The 24,265-nt window shown below is 41.2% G+C and overlaps 2 protein-coding genes across 5 annotated transcripts in view; one reads left to right on the top strand and one right to left on the bottom strand.

The window, feature by feature from the left end:
• JKAMP (JNK1/MAPK8 associated membrane protein) overlaps nucleotides 1-12,953 on the bottom strand; it is a 29,171-nt gene extending 16,218 nt beyond the window's left edge. The window contains exons 1-3 of one of the 4 annotated variants that reach the window (XM_014784278.2): nucleotides 12,864-12,953; nucleotides 10,603-10,694; nucleotides 3,099-3,253 (exon numbers count right to left, since the gene is read on the bottom strand). In XM_014784278.2, the coding sequence (XP_014639764.1) occupies nucleotides 3,099-3,253; nucleotides 10,603-10,694; nucleotides 12,864-12,867 (251 nt within the window). In that variant the 5' untranslated portion in view covers nucleotides 12,868-12,953. Of the gene's footprint in view, nucleotides 1-3,098; nucleotides 3,254-4,044; nucleotides 4,164-10,602; nucleotides 10,695-12,863 lie in introns of those variants that run through there. The other 3 variants (XM_004426206.3, XM_087448427.1, XM_087448428.1) reach the window with 3 other exon arrangements.
• Nucleotides 12,954-13,047: 94 nt separating this feature from the next.
• L3HYPDH (trans-L-3-hydroxyproline dehydratase) lies at nucleotides 13,048-23,960 on the top strand. The gene is made up of 5 exons (XM_004426205.2): nucleotides 13,048-13,647; nucleotides 17,081-17,250; nucleotides 19,692-19,814; nucleotides 19,902-20,039; nucleotides 22,376-23,960. Exons 1-5 carry the CDS (start codon nucleotides 13,140-13,142, stop codon nucleotides 22,499-22,501), a joined length of 1,065 nt encoding a protein of 354 aa, XP_004426262.1. The 5' UTR covers nucleotides 13,048-13,139; the 3' UTR covers nucleotides 22,502-23,960.
• The last annotated feature ends 305 nt before the right edge of the window (nucleotides 23,961-24,265 follow it).

The following is a 24,265-nucleotide window of genomic DNA, read 5'->3' on the forward strand; positions in this document are numbered from 1 at the left end:
CCTGTTTCTCACACCACGCTCGGCTCTCATTTCTTCATTATCCTGGGCTTTTTTTTTTACCTCTATACTTTCGCACATCTTATCCTGCTGTCTGATAGACTCTTTCTTCAATTCCTCTATCTATCAAAAACTACTCATATTTCAAAGTCCAGTTTAAAGTCAGTTTTTTCTCTGTGACACTGCCCTATTGTGAGAAGGCAAAATTAACTTCGTTCTTCTTCATGCCAGCATGAAAACTCTGCACATACCTCTCTTGTAGAACCTCACATATATTGTGATGGTTTGTCTATCTCATCCATAGGACTGTGAGCATCTATATTTTAATCATCTCTAAATCCCACAACCTCCCACAATGTGCACCTGGCACACTGCAAACATCCCTAAAAATTGATGAATGAATGCATTTGAAAAGTTATAAATTATATAAAAACAAATCATATGCAATTTCTGCCTATCTCTGCCCTGGCCTTAAAGAAAAACAAATACTAAACTCTGGGGAAAGCAAGGGTGCCTTTAAGAACAGTTATGATTAGTGTCTAGCCTGTGCATTCTCAATGGGCATATCACTCCCAAAGGGGCATGAATTGGTTCTTGGGGATAAAATAATGTTACAGTTTTTATATAGAGAGCACATATATACACACACCAGATAAACAGTATATCTGTGATATTAAAATTTCATAGGGGTAGGCGGAATTAGGGAAAAAAGGTATCTAGAGAGGCTCTTTAAGGAGCTGACAATGAAAAAAAGGTTGAGAAACAGCAGTCTAGCCTCAAACGGCTAGACTTCTTTCTTGATTACAAGTGCAACATCTCAGGAAAATGCGAGAGATGGCCCTTGTGTTCCTTCCTACCAATTTTCTAGGCAAAACGTGATCATGCAAACTCCTTCCTTTTAAACCCACCTCCTTACCCGCCTGAGCACTGGTCACTCCTCTGCTCTACCCTCAAACCAAGCTCTACCCTGTGCTCCAAGACTCTCCCTCAAAACATACCCCATGTTTTAATTCCAGCGCATCTGGTGAGGGACATCCCTGCACCCCCACCTTTTCTCTACTTTGAGCTGAGAAGTTCCAACCAATTAACTGAGCAATTATTCTATTTTAGCTTTAAATTGATCACATCTCCTTTCTTGTTCTCATCTCTCATCCTTCTATAACAGAAATTAAAAGCAAGATGAGAGCTGCTTTTTAAAAACTCTCTTTACAGATTCTTCTGAAAAATAATGAATGCTTTTCCAACGTAAATAACCACCCTGGATTTATTAGGTAGGATCCAGAAAACTGCTGATTCTATTTCCATGTGAGCATCCTTTCCACTTCCATTCCACTACTGGAGTCTGGCCATCACTACTTCTTCAACAACAGCCTTCTAACGTGTCTCACCTCTACTCCACCCTCCACAGCGTATCCTCCTAAAATACACATCCAGTGATGCTACTTCTCTAAACCAAAACCATCACCAATAAATCATTCACTCTGCGAAGAGCACATGAGCATCTACTACGTGCCAGCTGCCGTGGCGGTCTCTGGGGATTCCACAGAGAACAAGGACAGAGACGGACAGCCACCCACCTCATGGAGCTCAAAGCGGCGGGGGGGGGGGACAACACGCGGATGGACAGGTGGACAGACGGACGTTAAATGAGGAAACAAACGTAACTATAAATTGAGTGCCACAAACAAAATGAAGAATGCTATTAGAAGAAGAAAAACAAGAGGGACAGACCTCCTTTAGATTGGGTCAGCGAAGGCCTCTACGAGTAGGTGACATTTAAACTGAAATCTGAAGAAGAAAAAGGCAGCTAGGTAAAAAGTTGCAGTCAGAGGGCAAAGAGAGTACTTCAGGCAGAGAAGAGTTTGGGGAAATGGAAAGGACCCAATGCAGGAAAGATGCTGACAAGCTGGAGGAACTAAAAGCGGGTATGGCTGAAACGTACTACAGCAGAATTTGGCTCCTCATTCCCAGGAGAACAAAGTCCACATCCTTATCAAGAACCTTCCCGTTCTGGCCTCAAGCCACCTTCCCCACTCTCCTTTTGTCTCCTTTCTTTCCTCTGCAATCCGCCTTGGACCACCCCAGACCACTTCCTTTTTTTTTTTTTTTTTTTTTGTGAGGAGATCAGCCCTGAGCTAACATCTGCCAATCCTCCTCTTTTTTTGCTGAGGAAGACTGGCCCTGGGCTAACATCCGTGCCCATCTTCCTCCACTTTATATGAGACGCCGCCACAGCATAGCTTGCCCAGCAGTGTGTCAGTGCGCGCCCGGGATCCGAACCGGCAAACCCTGGGCCACCACAGCGGAGCACACACTTAACCGCTTGCGCCACTGGGCCAGCCCCCCAGACCACTTCCATTTCTATCCACCACAGAGCCCACATTTCCTACTTCCCTGCCATTGTTCCCATGCTGTTTCCTCTGCCTAAAATGTTCTTTTTTTGAAGTCTTTCAGATCCCACCATGCACAGTTTATCTGTTCTATTCTTTGTGACTCCATGGCATTTTGTCTACACTGCTTTTACACACTTTTTGTTTACACACTTTTAAGACTAATTTATACTATAATTGGTTGTGTATAGACTTGTCTTTTGTACAAAATTATGACTATAAATGACGTTAGTGATTTTTGTATCTCCTTCCCTGATCTTCTAAACATAAAACACAGGGCTCAATGAACGTCTGTTGACTTGATGTGTTAATATAAGTTTTCATAATTAGGTTGCAGCTATATCACTGTAACTACATTATACTAAATTACCAGTATTAAATTAAATCACAAAGTATTTGTTCTAGAACAATAAAGTTTGTAATCATAACCAATTCTTTGTAGAAAACCAATAAAGATTATAATTGAGAAATAAAAAAACATATTCTTTCAAGATCATTCAGAATAAAACAAAGGACACTTCCTTTAATAATTACTGAGGCATGCCCTATTATTAAGTTTTCTTGCCACAGTCGAAAGTAATCAGAGTACAAAGAAAAAACAGGTTTACCACTGTTAAAACAACAGAAGAAGTATAATTACCTGATAAGGTCTTCTAAATAATAATTATTCCAACATCAGTGTATCCAGAAACATTCATAAAAAGTGCTAACCTCTTTTTCCCTGAGTACCATTCGATGAAGAACCAATGCAAAACAAGAGGAAGCATGGCCATGAATCCAAGATAGAGCCAGTCGTAAAGCTCTGGAGACTCTGTGCAAGGCTGACAGTATTTCTGTGCATTTGTTCTCTGTCCTCTTGGACACACCTACAATATATAAGAACAATCTTTTGTGTACAGATACTATTTTAGAATATTAACACCCCCAAAAAATCATTCTCTAAGACATCTCATTTCAGTTCAAACACCTGTTTACATGTGTATCTTGTAGAAATAAAAAAGAGAAAGCATAAGTAAAATAAAAAGAAATCTACACTGCATTTGCTATATCTGTATAATGCTCTAAAGGACTCCTTTTACTGTTACTGAAATAGTTGACTAACACTAAATGAAAAACCTAGTTATTAACACCATATAAAAATAATTGCAGAGGGGGGCAGAGTCAAGAGGGCGGCGTAGGCAGACGCGGAACTCACCTCCCGTGGACACAGCCAATTTACAACTACTCGTGGAAAAATTACCCCTGAGACAGAACTGAAAACTGGATAAGAGGAACTCCTGCAACAACGGACAATCCTAACTGAGGTGGAAGAGGCAGAGACTCCCTTCTGGAGAGGAAAAACGCCGCCTTCACAAGCCGCCAGCTTCACGGCCGCCGGGAGCAGCGCACAGGTACGCAGCCTCCCTGGAGGCGCGGGGCCCTGAGCCGGGAGCGCCCCCGCTGTGGGCATTTTGTGGACCCAGCACAATCGACACCAGTGGCATAATATCTGACTTTGCTGCTACTAAAGCATTGAGTAGCACCCCCAGAAAACCCGGTTCACAAAGAAACTAAAACTGGCTCTTAAAGGGCCCGCGCACAAACTCACTCGTTCCAGAAAGCATCCTAAAATCACCAGAAAGAAAGGTGCACAGTGCTTCGGTGACAAGAGACTCACCTAATAGGCCCCGAGTGCATCTTGGTGAGAGGTGAGACCTCTCCAGGGACTGGGACATTGGCGGCGGCCATTGTTGTGGCCTGGTGTGAGCGTGCTGACACAGACGCCATTGGAGTTCTCCCTGAGGCCTGCTAGCCCAGGTCTGCTCCACCCGCTAGAGCACCGATTTAATCCAGCTCAGCCAGGGCAGGCAGCCCACCCTAGAGACTGGCCCCACCCAACAACAAGCCCTCAGGCAATGTGTGGGCCTGCATAGATTGGTGACTGGATTCTCTGCAGCCTGGCAACTGAGCCGACTTGAGCGGGGCAGGGTGTGCACAAGGAGCGGGTGGAGAGTGTGGGGTGGTGGCGGAGTGTGTGGGGCTCGCGCCGTGGAGAGACTGGGTCTGCTTGGGGAGGTCGGGGCGCTCACACGGGGCAGGACTGTGTTGACTGTGTGTGTGGACCTGTGGGCAACAGGGCTTGTCAGCTGCAGAAGACTTGTGCTTCTCAAAGACCCACATAGGAGGTTTGCCCCACCTTCCAAAGCCTGAAACAATTGGGTGCTCCTGTGCCTGAGGCCAGCCCCACCCAGCTGCAATCCTCAGAGAGCTGACAAGAGACCTAATAGGCTAGAGGCTTACAGCAATTGTAAGGCCCTGAGCCTAACAACCTGCCACACTGGGGGCCTACTCACTTAAAAGAAATACTGCAACACAAATGTGGTATTAGAACTTACAGCCAACTGTGCTGGGGCTCCCCACACCTGATAAAGAGACTGAAGGGCCCACAACAACTACAAGCAGCTGAGCATTACAACAGCTGGCCAGGAGCATAACTCAGCCTCCCTGGGCGCCTATAGGGAGAGCTAACAGGCCACAATAGAAGGACACACGTAGCCCACATAGGGGCCACCCCTGGAACATTGAGAACTGAGGGAAGCATACTGGAAGCCTCCTAAGGCATCACTTACATAAGGTCACCTATCCAAGAGCAGGAGACGTAGCTGACCTACCTAATACGTAGACACAAGAACAGGGAAAGAGGCAAAATGAGGAGGCAAAAGAATACATTCCAAGTAAGGGAACAGGACAAAACCCCAGAAAAGGAACTAAGTGAAACAGAAATGAGCAATCTACCTGACAGAGAGTTCAAACTAAGAGTGTTAAGGATGCTCACTGATCTGGGGAGAAGAATAGATGAACTCACTGAGAATGTCAACAAAGAAATGGAAGATATAAAAAAGAACCAATCAGAAATGAAGAATACAATACTGGAAATGAAAAATTCACTAGAGGGACTCAAAAGCAGAGTAGAGGATACAGAAGAACGGATCTGTGAGCTGGAAGAAATACTAGAAGAAATTACCCAAGGTGAACAGGTAAAAGAGAAAAGAATTCAAAAGAGTGAGGACAGTCTAAGGGACCTCTGGGACAACATCAAGCACACTAACATCCGTGTTATAGGTGTCCCGGCAGGAGAAGAGCGAGACAAGGGGGCAGAGAATCTATTTCAAGAAATAATAGATGAAAACTTCCCTAACCTAAGGAAGGAAACAGACATCCAGGTACAGGAGGCACAGAGAGCCCCAAACAAGATAAACCCAAAGAGGCCCACACCAAGACACATCATAATCAAAATGTCCAGAATTAAAGATAAAGAGAGAATCCTAAAAGCCGCAAAAGAATGTCAAGTTACATACAAAGGAAACCCCATAAGGCTATCAGCTGACTTCTCAGCAGAAACCTTACAGGCTAGAAGAGAGTGGCACGATATATTTAAAGTGCTAAAAGGAAAAAACTTACAGCCAAGAATACTCTACCCAGCAAGGTTATCATTCAAAATGGAAGGAGAGATCAAAATTTTCCCAGATAAGCAAAAATTAAAGGAGTTTGTCACCAAGAAACCAGTGTTACAAGAAATGTTAAAGGGACTGATTTAAGGGGAAAAGAGAAGACCACAAATAGGAAAAATTATCTATTTCCACGATTAGAACGTAATGGACACAAATGCACAAAAAAGAGGTTAGATATGATATCAAAAACATAAAAGGAGAGAGGAGGGTAGTTAAAGAGTACAGGTTTCAGACAGAGGTCAAATTAAAGTGACCATCAATTCTGCATAGAAGAAGTAAGGAACAGAGAAGGACTACTAAAACACTGAGGAAAAAAAAAAAAAAGTTAAAAAATGGCAGTAAGTACATACTTATCAATAGCTACTTTAAACGTCAATGGACTAAATGCTCCAATTAAAAGGCATAGGGTGGCTGACTGGATTAAAAAACAAGACCCATATATATGCTGCATACAAGAGACACACTTCAGACCTAAAGACACTCACAAACTGAAAGTGAAGGGATGGAAAAAGATACTCCACGCAAATGGCAATGAAAAGAAAGCTGGGGTAGCAGTACTCATATCAGACAAAATAGACTTTAAAACAAAAACTGTAAAAAGAGACAAAGAAGGGCATTACATAATGATCAAGGGAACAATCCAACAAGAGGATATAACACTTGTAAATATCTACGCACCCAATGTAGGTGCACCTAAATATATAAAGCAATTATTAACAGACATAAAAACAGAAATAGACAGTAACACAATAATAGTAGGGGACTTTAACACTCCACTTACACCAATGGATAGATCATCCAAACAGAAGATCAATAAGGAAACATTGGCCTTAAACGACACACTAGAACAGATGGACCTAGTAGATATATACAGAGCATTCCATCCAAAAACCGAAGAATACATGTTCTTTTCAAATGCACATGGAACATTCTCCAGGATTGATCATATATTAGGCCACAAAACAAGTCTCCATAAATTTAAGAAGATTGAAATAATACCAAGCATCTTTTCTGACCACAACGGTTTGAAACTAGAAATCAACTATAGGAAGAAAATCAGAAAAGCCACAAATACATGGAGATTAAACAAAATGCTACTGAACAACGACTGGGTTAACGAAGAAATCAAAGAAGAAATCAAAAAATACCTGGAGACAAATGAAAATGAAAATACGTCATGCCAGAATTTATGGGATACAGCAAAAGCGGTTCTAAGAGGGAAGTTTATAGCGATACAGGCCTATCTCAACAAACAAGAAAAATCTCAAATAAACAATCTAACAATGCACCTAAAGGAACTGGAAAAAGAAGAACAAACCAAGCCCAAAATCAGTAGAAGAAGGGAAATAATAAAAATCAGAGCAGAAATAAATGAAATAGAGACCAAAAACAATAGAAAAATTAATAAAACCAAGAGCTGGTTCTTTGAAAAGATCAACAAAATAGACAAACCTTTAGCTAGACTCACCAAGAAAAAAAAAGAGAAGGCACAAATAAGTAAAATCAGAAATGAAAGAGGAGAGGTTACAACAGACACCTCAGAAATACAAAAGATTATAAGAGAATACTATGAAAAACTATATGCCAACCAATTCGACAATCTGGAAGAAATGGATAAATTCTTAGAATCATACAACCTTCCAAAACTGGATCAAGAAGAAGTAGAGAATTTGAATAGACCAATCACCAGTAAGGAGATAGAAACAGTAATCACAAACCTCCCCAAAAATAAAAGTCCAGGACCAGACGGCTTCCCTGCTGAATTCTACCAAACATTCAAAGAAGACTTAATACCTATCCTTCTCAAACTCTTCCAAAAATTGAGGAGGGGGAAGCTCCTAACTCATTCTACGAAGCTGACATTACCCTGATACCAAAACCAGACAAGGACAACACAAAAAGAAAATTACAGGCCAATATCACTGATGAACATCGATGCGAAAATCCTCAACAAAATACTAGCAAATCGCATACAACAATACGTTAAAAGATTATACACCATGATCAAGTGGGATTTATTCCAGGTATGCAGGGATGGTTTACCATTCGCAAATCAATCAACGTAATACACCACATTAATAAAATGAAGAACAAAAATCACATGATCATCTCAATAGACGAGAAAGCATTTGACAAGATCCAGCATCCATTTATGATAAAAACTCTGAATAAAATGGGTATAGAAGGAAAGTATCTCAACATAATAAAGACCATATATGAGAAACCCACAGCTAATATCATCCTCAATGGTGAAAAACTGAAAGCCATCCCTCTAAGAACAGGAACCAGACAAGGATGCCCACTGTCACCACTCCTATTTAACATAGTATTGGAAGTCCTAGCCAGAGCAATCAGGCAAGAGAAAGAAATAAAAGGGATCCAAATTGGAAAGGAAGAAGTGAAACTGTCACTATTTGCAGATGACATGATTTTATATAGAGAAAACCCTAAAGAATCCACCAGAAAACTTTTAGAAGTAATAAACGAATATGGTAAAGTTGCAGGATACAAAATCAACATACAAAAATCAGTTGCATTTCTGTACACCAACAACGAAGTAGCAGAAAGAGAAATTAAGAATACCATCCCATTTACAATTGCAACAAAAAGAATAAAATACCTAGGAATAAACTTAACCAAAGAGGTGAAAGAGCTGTACAATCGAAAACTATAAAACATTTCTGAAAGAAATTGAAGAAGACACAAAGAAATGGAAAGATATTCCGTGCTCTTGGATTGGAAGAATTAACATAGTTAAGATGTCCATACTTCCTAAAGCCATCTATAGATTCAATGCAATCCCTATCAAAGTTCCAACAACATTTTTCACAGAAATAGAACAAAGAATCCTAAAATTTATATGGAACAGCAGAAGACCCCGAATAGCTAAAGGAATCCTGAGAAAAAAGAACAAAGCTGGAGGTATCACACTCCCTGATTTCAAAATATACTACAAAGCTATAGTAACCAAAACAGCATGGTACTGGCACAAAAACAGACACACAGATCAATGGAATAGAATCGAAAGCCCCAAAATAAACCCACACATCTATGGACAGCTAATCTTTGACAAAGGAGCCAAGAACATAGATTGGGGAAAAGAAAGTCTCTTCAACAAATGGTGTTGGGAAAACTGGATAGCCATATGCAAAAAAATGAAAGTAGACCCTTACCTTACACCATACACAAAAATTAACTCCAAATGGATTAAAGACTTGAATGTAAGACCTGAAACTGTGAAAGTTCTAGAAGAAAACATAGGCAGTACGCTCTTCGACATCGGTCTTAGCAACATCTTTTCAAACACCACATCTGACCAGGCAAGAGAAACAATAGAAAAAATAAACAAATGGGACTACATCAAACTAAAAAGCTTCTGCACAGCAAAGGAAACCATCAACAAAACGAAAAGACAACCTAACAATTGGGAGAAGATATTTGCAAACCATACATCTGATAAGGGCTTAATCTCCAAAATATATAAAGAACTCATGCATCTCAACAACAAAAACTACCAACCCAATTAAAAATGGGCAAAAGACCTGAACAGACATTTCTCCAAAGAAGATATACAGATGGCCAACAGACACATGAAAAGATGTTCAAAATCACTATCAGGGAAATGCAAATCAAAACTACAATGAGATATCACCTCACGCCCGTCAGAATGGCTATAATTAACAAGACAGGAAACAACATGTGTTGGAGAGGATGTGGAGAGAAGGGAACTCTCATACACTGCTGGTGGGAGTGCAAACTGGTGCAGCCACTATGGAAAACAGTATGGAGATTCCTCAAAAAATCAAGGATAGAACTACCATATGATCCAGCTATTCCACTGTTGGGTATTTATCCAAAGAACTTGAAAACACCAATTTGTAAAGGTACATGCACCCCTGTGTTCATTGCAGCCTTATTCACGATAGCCAAGACTTGGAAGCAACCTAAGTGCCCATCAAGGGACGAATGGATAAAGAAGCTGTGGTATATATACACAATGGAATACTACTCAGCCATAAGAAACGATGAAATCCAGCCATTTGTGACAACATGGATGGACATTGAGGGTATAATGCAAAGTGAAATAAGTCAGAGGGAGAAGGTCAAATACCGTATGATTTCCTTCATTAAGTAGTAGATAATAACAACAATAAACAAACACATAGGGACAGAGATTGGATTGGTGGTTACCAGAGGGGAAGGGGGGAGGGAGGAGGGTGAAAGGGATAATTCAGTACATGTGTGTGGTGATGGGTTGTAATTAGTATTTTGGTGGTGAACATGATGTAGTCCATGCAGAAATAGAAGTACAATGATGTACACCTGAAATTTTTACAATGTTATAAACCAACGTTACTGCAATAAACAAAAAATTAAAGTAAAAATAAATAAAATCTTGTTTCAAAATTAAAAAAAAAAAATAATAATTGCAGAGAAATGTTCTAGAGTTATAATGTTAACTTACTGTCCAAGTCACTGTACTATATTATTAAAAAGTAATTAGAAATTACTATAAAATGATAACATGTTTTTAAAAATACTTAACTGTGACTGTCAAAAACTGTATTATAGACAATGAATATGAAAACACAAAGATTTTACTAATACCTCCATATTCTTTAATAAATTGAGCATATTGAAGAAAAGAGATATTATACATGTGCAAATATTTCAAAAGGAAAAACATCTGACAAATGAAATAACATACAGATCTTAAGACTTACCCCACATTCTCCATATATTTCCGTTGAGCCATTTTTAAATAACAGGGTCTTCCCACAATAAAGTCCAAGGCATGCTGGTTGAATATCGACAGCTTTTTAAAAACAAATGCCAGTACAGTAACATCTTTTGTGATTATAAAAAATAGTACAATAACAGCTGAAGCACTTGTCAGAAATATCTCAACAGTTTCAATTAAAAAAAATATCTATTAGACAAAAGTCTTAAGGTATTTAAATTTTTCCCTTTACACGGGGCACTGCAGAAAATTATACTGGAACCTTGTTGTTAATACTGTTTCTTATGATCAGGGTCCTCAAGCAGCAGAGCAGGATCTATCCGCAGGACTCAAAGCCTGACCTGGTACGTCTCCAATGGCTCCAGCCAGCCACTCCCCTTGATTAGATGCTCTACACTTTTGAATTTCCATTGTGGATTTTTTTTTTTTTTTGAGGTGAGGAAGACTGGCCCTGAGCTAACACCTGTGCCAATCTTCCTCTGCTTTATATATGGGACACCACCACAGCATGGCTTGATGAGCAGTGTGTAGGTCCACACCTGGGATCTGAACCCACAAACCCCAGGCCGCCAAAGCGGAACGTGATGAACTTAACCACTACATCACTGGGCTGGCCCCGAATTTCCATTGTTTTTTAATTAGAAGACTAATAGAGGAGTGCCACCTTTTATTTTGCCCAGTCAGGACATCAAGTGTACACGCACATGCACACACAATCTATCATCTTCGTTCATAATAGAACACATTTTAATACCAGAAAGGACATAACTTCAGAATAAAGGGCAGGCCTTTAAAGTAAATAAAATCAACTTTATAAGAAGCTTATTACATTGTCCTAACTCTTTTCATTTTTGTAGAGGACAGGTGAAAATTTCACCAAGGCTGTCACTGGGCTTCTGACCAATATCTTAGAATCAACCCCCTGATCTCAAGGCTTGGGGAAAATAAAAAGCAGCTCTAGTTCACCAAAAAACTCCAGGCCTGCAAACTGTCTCTGATCTCATCAACAGGGAGAAGCTATTGAAGGAATTTTTTCCATCGGTGACACCTGATTCCGTTCATTCGCTGATTCATTCATTCAATAAACATGCATTAAGTGTCAGACTGCACTGGTTAGGGACTGCTCAAGATCCACAGAGGAACAGGACAGAGTCCCTGCCCTCAAAGAACCTACAGCCTCGTGTGCAATAAACTCAAAACAACTGCGGTCAGATGTGAATTAACATGGGAAATTATGCTTTTTATGACTATTTTTGAACAATCGTTTCCCAAATTCTTTATGAATTCACAATCTAAAGACTGCCTGGTCCACAATGTCCTTTCTCCTTTCAAATTCAAGTAGATTTTTGATTCCTTTCTCCTTGTGTTGCTGAGAAAAAATAGAAACAGCACTGACCAAAATGCCTCAAGTTTAATATTTTCACTTTTATCAAATTTCTGACTTTTTTTTTAAATCCATGGGCTTCTTTACCTTATTCCACACTTATTTTTAAACCAATTGAAATCACAATGTTCTAAACTAACAGATGGAAATGAACAGTTTCAGATGTTTTGAGAAGGCAGAGGTTAAAGGACTGGAAGCTTCTTCTACAGGGACTTTGTATCTAGTAGATGCTTAATGAATACATTTGAATGTAAATAATCTAAAGTTTCTCAAAATCCAAGGCCTGAACACCAGTCCCTCTGAAACCAACAGCTTATCCTCGACTCAACAAAACCCTGGCTCCCAGTGTCGCCTCACTCTCCCCTTTCATTTCTTTTAGTAAACGAAGGCTAAAATTTTCACATGTACTTTTTGGCAACCGTGTTGCTCCTTTGTGAAGGGCCCTATAAACTTACGTTTAGAGGCTGAGACAGGAGACAACAGTTACGAAGCAAATAGCTTCTGCTTCCTCTACTGTTTTTCTGCACTTACTAACACCCGCGCTTTCAATTTTGAAGTCACCCCTCATGAATGTTAAACAAAAGGACTGAAACAAAGGGACTGAAGTCACATTTCGGACTTGACAACAACAAAGGCCTGGCCCTTTCCGCAGCACGTCCCCCCTCTGCAGCCTGTCAGGAGCCGAGAACACCCGGATCCCGGGAGGAGTCCGGGCCCGGCCGAGGGCGGCGGGGAGCACCGGGAGAGGATGCGCCGCTACCCGGAGGCCGCCCGCAGGGGCCAAGCCCCACCCCCGCCGGCAGCGTGGGAAAAAGCAGGGACTAAGACAAACGCCTCCCGAGGCCTCCGCGAACACTCACCCATTGGCCGCTTGCGGGTTTCCCTGGAGAAGCTCCGGGATCAGCCGACCCGGCCGCAGCGCCCGGACATCCGGGCCACAGCCCTGGGCGGCTCCGCCCCCTGGTAACCCGGGCGACGGTCCCGAAGCCACGCCCCCAACGCCCTTCCTGGTCTGGGCTCGTTGGCCCCGCCCCCGAGGCGGCCACGCCGCCTGTCCCTCTGGCGCGGAGTCCGCGGTGGGCCTGAGGCTCCAGGCGCGCGCTGCGGAGCCGGGGTCGGGTTCCCGGACGCAGACAATGGAGAGCGCGCTGGTGGTGCCCCGGCTGCCCCCGCACGACCCGGGGACTCCGGCGCTGGCGGTGGTGGACATGCACACGGGCGGCGAGCCCCTGCGCGTCGTGCTGGCGGGGTGTCCGGAGCTGGTCGGCCCCACGCTGCTGGCCAAGCGGCGCTACATGCGCCAGCACCTGGACCACGTGCGGCGCCGGCTCATGTTCGAGCCCCGGGGGCACCGGGACATGTACGGGGCCGTGCTGGTGCCGAGCGAGCTGCCGGACGCGCACCTGGGCGTCCTGTTCCTGCACAACGAGGGCTACAGCTCCATGTGCGGCCACGCCGTGCTGGCACTGGGCCGCTTCGCGCTCGACTTCGGGCTGGTGCCGGCGCCCCCGGCCGGGGCCCGCGAGGCCCGCGTCAACCTGCACTGCCCGTGCGGGCTGGTGGCCGCCTTCGTGGAGTGCGAGGGCGGCCGCAGCCGGGGCCCGGTGCGCTTCCACAGCGTCCCGGCCTTCGCGCTGGCCACAGGTAACCGGCGGGACCCTCCCACGCAACTGCCTACACTAGCTGTCGCTCCGGGCCGGGACCCACGCGGCGCGGCTGACCCACCCCACGAGCCTTTGCAGTTAACTCTAAATCACTACAAATGCGTGTCAGCTTGTTAGCCTTGCGGATTTGTGTGGTGTGCAATTGGATTATCCCACACATCTATCCGCCTGTGGTCTTGGGAGATCCGTGAGGAGTACAGAATTCCGTGTTTCCCTTACTCATCGCCTCCTTCCCCACCATCAGGCATTCCTAGGGATTTCACGGTTGGATAAAGCAAAGTTCGCTAGGGTGAAGGAAAGAGCAAAGAACAGCCAATGTACTGGAGTTCCGGGCTGGCTCAGAATACGCTTGCTAGACACCTTACCCCCTGACCCGTTACTAAAACTCATCTGTAAAAAAAGTGCCTTCCCCACTTTTGGGGGAAGAATTAAATGAGAATGAATAAATTAAGCAATTTATAAATCGTAAAGATATGGATGTTGCCGCTCGTGTTTAATAAGAGGAACAGATATTGCCTGGGTTCAAATATTGACAACCCCTTAAAGCTGTGCAACCTTAGTCAAATCACTGAGCGTCTCTGTGCCCGTTTCTTAATTTGTTCTCTCATTGGATTTTTTTTGTGAGGATTAAATGAAAGTATGCAAGGTACTTAGAATTTTAAAAACTATATTCCTAGAGACAGAAAGACTGCAGAATATATCGAGTTGCTAGAGTTCTCTAGACGTGCAGAGCCTGTCAGAGTTTTCCGTGGGTTTCTAGTACAGAGCCTGTATGTCATCTAAACTGGGTGTCTCTAACTACAGTCCTTACAAAGAGGGAGATCCCTCCAAAGGGCTGAATTCTGTCAGAGAGGATGCTCTAGTGGTCTGACTGGATGTGAGCTGGGAGCTGCTTTAGTCAATGCAGGAATAGGGTTATCACCCCTTTTCTTCAATGTCTTCAAGCCAGTCAGTCATTCTGTTTGATCTTGATCCTCTTCCAGGATTTGGGTTTCAGATTAGCCGGATTATGAGTGATGCAGTAGTCTTAGAGCAACCTCAGGCAGCTGAGACACACACGCCGATGAAGAATGCCACTGGGGAAATTGATGCCGCTTTCCCTTTAGGAGAGGACAGTGTCACATGGGATTGGGAGGGCACCTGAGGGAGACAGGAGTTTCTGTTTCAGATTGTACCTAAGAGACCTCAACAGTTTAACTAGTCTGGCTACTCGATTTCCCCCAATGCCACCACAGCAGCAGAGGAGAAGCACTCAATTTTGTGGGAAGTGACCGCGGGCAGCAGGTTCACCAGCTGCCTCATAGTCCAGGGTTGGTTGGGGCAGGGGCAACCAGCCCCTCAAACACAGTAGTCCCCGAGAGCACCCTGTGTGACTGTGCAGTAATCAGTGGGCATTCACGGCCACTTTGAGTCATTAAGAAAATGAAATCCTAAATTCTCTACTTTGAAAAATGCATGAAAGGTGGCCTGATAGTGTTCAAGACCACTGCTCTGCCCCTCCCCATCTCGGTGAGCTCGTGAAAGGGGTTCCATGCCTCAATGTCATCTTAAGATGAGGATGACAATAGCTCCCACCCCAGATGATTGCAGAGTTCACTTCCACTCCCCCCAGCTAAAAGGGAAACTCCCCAGGTTTGTTCCCTGTGTTCAAGTGCAAGAACAGGAGGTAATCAATGAATATTTGTGAATGAGTAACTAAGTGAAATTTGGAGAAGACTATGCTGATTGGTGAATGTAAATATCTTGTCCTCCTAAGAGCCCTATTCCCACTGGAAATTAAACTTTTGGCTTTAATACTGATATAGATTGTATTCCTAAGCTGTGCCAAGCAGGCCCCACATTATCAAATGGAATTCTCAAAACAGTCCTTTCCGGGTGAATAGCAGTTTCATTTCACACATGAGGACACCAAAGCCACACATAGCTTTCCACACTCCAGCGGTCCCGCATTTCCATCTGCTTCCTCCTTCTCCTTTCATTAAACCTGCTTCTCATGTTGCACCAGCATCAAGATAAAGGCATTTTTGATTCACTTTTGCTCTTAAGTTCCACAGGCATGTTTCACTATTTCGATTGACCCATCACACGTTAAAAGGGCCCTGTGGACCCCCTGTAACTGATAGCATACTGGATCTTTGTCTGACTCAGGGTGCAAACTCAGGAATACAAGAAATATTTTATTTTTCACAACTTAATTCCTGAATTTGAGACCCCACTCTGCTGTGTTAGTTGACTTAGCCACATCCCTCCATGGGCTGTCCGCTTTCCTCATATATGTATGAGCAAAGGCTTCTCAAAAGTGCCAGGGCCTTGGAGAGGAGGGCCTTTTGGTCCTCAGCTTGCACAGTGCATGTGGCCTCTGCCCCTGTCCCCTGCCTCCCCCTCCTCTGTCATATCCCATAGCCTCCCCGCCCGTGCTGTGGGCAAGTCAGCACAGGTCCTCTGCACTCAGGACCTTCGGCCTCTTTTCTCAGTCCAGAGGAATTTCTCTATTCATTAGGAGAGATATTCTCCCTTCAGGACACTCCTTTGCCAACAAGTCTCTTTCCCTGATAGCTTAGGTTTCCATAAAACAAAAAGAGAAAGACCTGCTTTCTCCCCGGCCATATGCCTCCCCGGGAGAGTGATCACCAAGCCCACTTGAGTTGGGGAGGAGGAAGAGAAGAAAATGCAAGAAGGGATAAAACAGTTTCAATATCCCAAAGTATCATCCAGCCCCATTCCTTTGGAAATACAAATTCAGGATTTCAAGCAACTGACCTTTGGGTGAAACTGGGTATGTCGGGGACTTAAAATACTCAAATAAAAACCCTGATGCAAAATGATCATGTAGAGGTCAGCGATTCTACAATGGCTTTATTCTGAGTATTTGCCTGCAGGACCCTTTAATGAGATGAACATATATAGATGAATAAGTATATAGAAAAATTTCTCTCTTTTTTTCCATTTTGTTTTGACATTACAGCTGAAGAAAAACAATTTGTGACTGGGATCCAAAATTCTTGCTATTTAAACCATCCCTAGTAGCGCAAGAGGGGACCGACATTTTCCTTCATAGTTTTCCCATGTTGATGCCCCAGGGTTTTTCCCTTTCTCTCTGCCTCTATGATGTCTCCTAGAAAAGATCCTCGGAGTAGTTAACAAATACGTAGGTATAATTTAGGGAAAACATGGCATTCAAATGTTGTATAAAATGCAAACATCAAATCAAAAATAGAAAGATGCACTTAGCTAAAGGTCTGCCATTATTTACCTAATGCTTACTCGTTCTGAAGATGGATTTTTTGTTTCATTCCTTTTTATGATAGGAAGAAGCACCCCCCCCCCCGCCAGAAATACACATGTTAAAAATGCTGTGAACTTTATTGCTAAAATACTAAAAACAAACTTATTTTCAAACACATCTTTTTTAGATGTCCTGGTGGACGTTCCTGGTCATGGAAAGGTGGTGGTGGACATTGCGTACGGTGGCGCATTTTATGCGTTTGTTAGTGCCGAAAAGTTAGGACTCGATGTTTGTTCTTCAAAGACAAGGGACCTGGTGGATGCAGCGAGTGCAGTGACGGAGGCAGTGAAAGTTCAGGTCAGTACAACTGCTGCCATCATAATAAATGCCTCCCTCGGTGGCATGGGGGGAATCTAAATTACACATCTATACAGAAAATTACATATCTATATATTTAAATTAGTAGTAGTATGAAGAATAGGGTACTGGTTTGAATCTTAGGCTCTAGAGCAAGACTACCTAGGAGTTCTAGCTTTGCCATTTGTAACTTTTGTAACCTTAAACACGTTACATAACCTCCATGTGTCTCAGTTTTCCTATCTGTAAAATGGAAATTATGAAATACCTGCTTCATAGTGTGTTGTAAGAATGAAATAAGTCAATACATGTAAAGGACTTAGAATAGTGTCTAGCCTGTAATAAATGTTCAGTAACTATTGTTAACTTTAATAATACATATATATACAATATAATTTGTAGTTATTTAAACATATAGTAAATGTATCATATAGTATTCCACTAATCTGAAATGCATATGCTTTGCTATACATGGTCATTCTGCAAAAATAATGAATGTAAAATATAGCTTACAAAATAGATTCCATAATATCTGATCAGATTTTCTCTTATTTCACAGAGAACAGTAATTCCTAATTAGTGAATTTTTCTTATATTGCTAAAAAGTTACTTACCTTCTCAAATAACTCTACTTTTGGCTTGGGAAAACTATTCTAATAAAATCAGTTTAGATAATAAACAAGTCTAGAATATTCTTTCATTTCTAGCACAAGCCTGCCATTTTACCTTGAAATTGGAACCTATAAATAAAACTCATATACAGTATTTGAATGTTTTAGCATATGAGAATTTAATTATTCTAAGTAAAAAATAACTTGTGAAAGATAATATCTAATCTACTTGTACTAATAATAATTTATGGGCCTATTTAATGTACCTTAGGTTTAATTTAACATAATTTATAACTTAAAATGAAACTATATACTATACCCCTGTTCTAAATTATCATTTTTCCAGGACTGTCAATACCAATATGCAGAATTATTTTATCATAGTAACTTCAGAAGCTCTGAATTGGTATCAGTTTTCTGTTCATTAAGCAGACAGCTAATAGTTTGAGATAACAATTTGGCATAAAATAATTTCACCTTATTTTCAATGAAATCAAGAGGAAAAGGAATAGTTTTCTTAATAAAAGGAGTAATTTTGAACTTCTCATTAAAGCTTGAACTTCTTAGCAAGGTGGCAAAGGTGGACTTTGCAGGAGGAGGGATTCTGAGAAAAACATGAGAACAAGTTCTGTTAGGGATGAGTCGGGCAGCAGAACCACTTTGGGAACTGCTGACCATTTGTACTGCTCACACGGATTTAGGGAAAGGCCGTTTTGGGGGCTGAAGTTAATAAACATAAATTCACCTTCATTCATTCATTCTTTTAACAAACATTTACCAAGAATTTATTGTATGTCAGACACCATGCTAGATGCTGGAGACCCAAAGGAAAAACAAACGCCCCTTTCTAGGCGCTCAGTCTGGTTGGGGAAGCACACCTGTGAACAGTCGATGTTGTAATGGTGCTACAGGAGAGGTGGGCGGAGGGACTGTAAGGGCACGGAGAACAAAGATCCAGTATGCAGGCCTCTTTAACTGGATTATAGATGGGCTCTTTGGATTTTAAGAATCCAAATCTATTCACCTGCTTTAAATGACAGGTAAGTGACGGTGGAATGTGCTAACTGTGAGGATACACGTGGAAGTAAGATCACAGTAGTCTTGGTCAAACCATCAGACATTACGGAAATCCAGGAAAAGTTAACCAGCCAGACCTCCGCAGAAGACAGGAAGCACTGGGCATTTGGGCCTGACCCTGCTGTACCGCTGACGTGACTTAGCTTCCCTGCCCGTGTCTGCTCCTCCCTGGGTGTATCTGCTGCTTTTCTCGGTACCAACTGACTTCATTCTTTACAACAGACCTTTTTTTTCATCCAGTCGTTTCTCTTACCTAACAGCTTCTACATCCTTATAACTTTTGCTTGCTCATAGCCTCTCAGACTCCTGTCTCTATCAATGGTATTAACTTCAGCTCTAGATACTCATTGCCTGATTTCTCCACATTGTCCCCTTCAACCTCCTGAGGGTGCGCATATGATTGCCTTAGCCCCTCCTGTTTAAGCAGCCATGACCCGCCCGGGAGTTGAGCATCCTGGGGTCAGTGCTTCAAAGGGTATGTGTATAAAAGAGGACTCTTCCTTTAGTAGAGGCTATGTGTGTGCAGGGCAACTTCCTTAGAAGGGATTCAAAGTATGATAAGAATCATAACTTCCAATAAAACTATGTTTATTCATCTAGACAAAGACTTAATTTCTAGTGTTTAGTGCATTGACCTGAAAGGTATTTTAATAATGATAAAGATTGAAAAGTTATGTCTGAGTGCCCCAGCTACATTATTTGAATCCAAATATTTATTTTACATGTGGTGGATAATTTTTTTGTTATTTGCAGTTTAAAATTAATCATCCTGAAAGTGAAGACCTTGCCTTTCTATATGGAACTATATTAACAGATGGAAGAGATACTTATACTGAGGAACCAACTACCAACATCTGTGTGTTTGCAGATGAACAGGTATTAAAACTAATGTTTAGCACAAAAGCCAGGTAATGTGGATCTAAAACACTGTGAACACTCTCACCTTCACTTATTCTGAAACAGGTTGACAGAAGTCCTACTGGCTCAGGAGTGACAGCCCGAATTGCCTTACAGTATCACAAAGGGCTTCTAGAACTGAACCAGACCAGAGCCTTTAAAAGCAGTGCAACTGGCTCAGTCTTCACAGGGAAGGCTGTGAGGGTGAGTGACACACACAGCTTCTCATTTGTAAATGTGTTAGTTTTGAGACTAAGTTGGGTATTAGATAAGTTTCTTCACTTAGTTCTCAGAAGAGAATTTTAAAGCAGGCCTATAAAAACTTCTGTTCAACTAGGATATTGGTTCTCAAAGTGTGGTTTGGGAAGCCCTCGGGGTCCCCAAGGTCCTTTCCATGGGTCCACAAGGTCAAAACTATATTCATAGTAGTAGTAAGACATTATTTGCTTTTCACTTTAATTCTCTCATGAGTGTCCAGTGGAGTCCTCGGCCGGCCACATGATGTGTGATATCCGAACTGACTGCATGCAGAAGCAGATGTGAGAATCTAGCTTCTTCCGTAAAAACAGACATTAAAGAGGTTTGCAAAAATGTAAAACAATGCCCTTTTTCTCATTATATTTTTTCATTTGGGCAAATATAGTTATTTTCACAAAAATATGTTGTTTATGTTAATGTGTAATGGGTTTTTTATTTTTCAAATGAATTAATGAACAGATATCTTTAATTCCCAATATAGTAAATATTGATAGATATAACCTACGTAAACAAAAACTCTTTGGAGTCCTCAGATCATAAGGTATAAAGGGGTCCTGAGACCAAAACATTTGAGAACCACTAAATTAGGGTTTGGATTTTGTTTTTATTCTATAGGAGTGTTTATTTTATATAATAGGATGTGAAAAGTCATGCAGAGTTGTGGAAAGTAGAATTTTTGTAATGGAACCAAATTTTAAACATGCTAACAGAGATAACTAATGAATCTACGCACAGTAGTAAATGAGATCTACTACAAGGTGATTAATCTACAGTTAGTAAATGAATTTACTCATAAAGAGCTCTTTAACATAGCAAACAATCTATCCTAACAAAGACTTTTATATCCTAACATAGCTGTTTCTAAAGTTTGGTTTTTCTAAATATTGAGTTTTCTTTAAGTTCGAGATTCCTATATAATACAATGATCTTATGAGATACCAAACCATTTCTGTTATATGCAAAAATCTGGAATATGTTATCTTTGATCTGAGATTGGAGATAAAACAATCGTCTACAACATTTGTTGCTGCTTCACTATGTGTCAATTTCCAAGCTGAACACTCTGTACATACCATCTCATTTAATCCTCACAGGACTCTTAGGAGGTCAGTACTGTCATTATCCTTTTTTTAACAGATGATGACGTGGAGAATGAGAGAGTTGAGGTAATTTGCCAGAGGTCAGTTAGTGAGTTGTGGAGCCGGGCTACGAACGTGGGTCTCTCCGAGCAGACCCTACACTGTTAAGCACTACTATATTGCTATTAGACAAAGCAGGTTTCCAGTGAGGCTTTATATTATAGCAGCTTTATAAAAAGATAATAAAATTACTGTACCCTACCTAATAATTGACATTTTACCCTAAGCTTCAGTTATTCTCATTTGTAAAAATTAGAAAACAAAAAGGTACTCTGTAGTTAAGAATTGGAGTTATTTCTTTTTAGTTATTAAGCATACTTATCAGAACATCTTCCTTGGTACCACACTCCTTACTCTCTGTCTGGGCTCTTCCAGGCTCTCTGATGGTATCTTCTCCATCTCTTTCCCTGCCCTGCTTCCTTTCTCTGTCCTTCCATTTAGGGGTTCCTAGCAGTTTATCCTTAGCTCCCTTCTCATCTCATCTGCAATTCGTGCCACTGGGCAATTTCACCCACTTCTAAAGCTTCGACTCTAACCACCTGCTGCTGATGACTCCCAAACCTCCCTCCCTAGTTGCCCACCCTGTGCCTCTCCGGACTCAAACACTCGTATTCCCCACCGTCCACTAAACTCATCTCGAAAGGAGCGTCCTAGGGATATCTCAAACTCAACTTATTAAAAAGTTCTTCCTTCCTTCCTAAAAGTGCTCCTCCTGTCGCATTCCCCACCTTGGTTAATGGTAGCACTAGCTTCACTTCCAAGCTAGAAACTATGGTCATATCTAACTTCTTCCTATTCCTCACCTCCCACACACATCAATTTCCAGGCCTATCAATTCTACAGTTCTATTTTGTTCTTCTCCATCCTCACTAAAAACTACCCTAGTGACTCTAGATTTAATCAATGAATTCAACCCCTCAACAGTTTTCTGTGTCTAGTCTCTCTCCTTTCCAATTTGTCCCCCACTTTACAGCTAAGCTTATCTAAAACACAAATCTGATCAGGTCACTCTCCTTAAAAACGTTCCATTGCCTATAGGATTAACTCTTGGGTTTTCTTTAAAATGATAAAGATTATGACTTTTAGGCCACATACAGTATGAGTGAAGTATTTTGATATTATACTCCTTTCATCTTTTTTCAGGAAGCAAAATGTGGTGATTTTAAAGCTGTTATAGTGGAAGTATCCGGACAAGCCCATTACACAGGTACAGCAAGTTTCACAGTAGAAGACGACGACCCGCTGAGGGATGGATTTCTTCTCAAGTGACTTCTATGACTTTTAAGGGCTTTCTTTTTAAAGCAGTAATTATCTATAAGTAATTTTTCTCTGAATCATGTGGAAAACTATATCCAAATTGTACATGTAAGCCAACTTCCATTCTTTCTAATAGTATGCAGTGGCTAATTATGTCATTATACCTCATATTTACACATGTATATTCATGTAAATATGTCTAGCATACAAAATGCCAAAAATTCAGAATATTTTTCTAGTTATTAACATAGGTAAAATTAAAACCTTAGTTCTTGTTACTTTTAAAATATTATTCTATGGTAATTACTATAATTTTGTTTTAAATGCTCTTTGAATAATAGCTTGAATTGTAGCCCTCATAACAAGTTCAGTTTTTTAGTCTTCCAGGTTTGAATAAAATAATGCCCTCTTCTCTGAGCAGCATGTGAGGGAGATGGATTATGATAAGGTACTCAACACTTAGCATAAAGAGCCTGGAAGCAAGTGGGTGGATCAGCTTCCTTGGGTTGATGATATTATAGCTGCTGCCAGGATATTCTCTGTGCTGCAAAGCCCAGCTCCCACACCCAGGTACCTGAAGCCTCATAAACTGACGTGAGAGGACCAACCAATAATTAGACTTTCAATATATCTTTAATGCTCTTATAAAAGAGACTTTGTTTATTGCATTACTGAAATACACAGTAGATGTCAATCAATGAATCACTACAGTGGGGTGAGTCTCATACTCTCCCAGCAACGTGCCGGGTAGATTTAAAACATGAAAGAAATGTTAATTATTGGCATTCTTGCTAGTTAATTGTGAGCTTGTTAAAAATAAAATTTGATCATCAGTCATTATGAAATAAAGTATTAAAAATTATTCAACATGTGATGCTCTCAATATTCAGTAGACTCTTTTGTGAGGTAAGTAATAGTATTTTTTTTCTGAGCATACAGAAACTGAAGTAATTAATTCATTTTAACTGGCTTTGTCATCCAGCAAGTCTGTATAGACCCAGTTATTAGGTCTGTGGTTGAATTTCCTGATCAAAATGAAGGCTATAAAGTTAATGTTCTTGATTTCACCATTACACAAAAACAGTTAAGATGTTTTCCACTCATTCTCTTTAAAATTTTGTAGTAAAGAAATCACTTACCTCCCAAAAATGACACTATCACTAACTTAATATGACCAAGAAAATTTCTATAGATGTGGGAGATTTACTGTACTTTTTTAAAAAAAATAAAAATAGAATCACTATTTTCTCTTCAAATTTCACAAGTCACATTAATTTGAAAAAAGATACATACATTGTTTAAAAGTGACATTTTATAGCATTTTGTAACATGCCACACACATCTCTTCTACTTGAATGAAGCACACCATGAAATGTGTATTCTTCTCCCGCGGCAACCAAGAGTAGGGAGATTTTATCACTAATGTTCTTTAGAATTGTCAGCACGTGGTGATAATAAAACAAGCAGACTGACTTTTGATTGGTTTTATTATTTGTTTTAAAATTCTCTCGAGACAGTGCACCCCCTTATCAACGGCACTCCCTCCACCTCGCCTGTGGCATGCCAGGGTTTTCACTCCGTTATCATGCATCTGGGGGAAATGCAGTCAGACGTGTTAAATGACTCTCCCAAGGTCACATTAGAGGCTGTAAATCTAGGACCTCCAACTCCAAGTCCAGTATTTTCCTACTGCCCTTCCTCCACTTCTATGATAGGACAGCCAGAACCTGTTCTAGGATATGGTACTTTAACAAAAATGTTATATTTCTTGAACAT

Source organism: Ceratotherium simum, chromosome 24 (genome assembly GCF_057802395.1).
Source record: "Ceratotherium simum simum isolate JZ-2026a chromosome 24, ASM5780239v1, whole genome shotgun sequence".
NCBI lineage: Eukaryota > Metazoa > Chordata > Mammalia > Perissodactyla > Rhinocerotidae > Ceratotherium > Ceratotherium simum.

Coding starts and splice junctions, on each gene's coding strand:
- L3HYPDH (XM_004426205.2), top strand. CDS start 13,140: ATGGAGAGCGCGCTGGTGGTGCCCCGGCTGCCCCCGCACGACCCGGGG. Junction 19,815..19,901: donor GTGTGTTTGCAGATGAACAG/GTATTAAAACTA, acceptor ATTCTGAAACAG/GTTGACAGAAGTCCTACTGG. Junction 20,040..22,375: donor TCACAGGGAAGGCTGTGAGG/GTGAGTGACACA, acceptor ATCTTTTTTCAG/GAAGCAAAATGTGGTGATTT.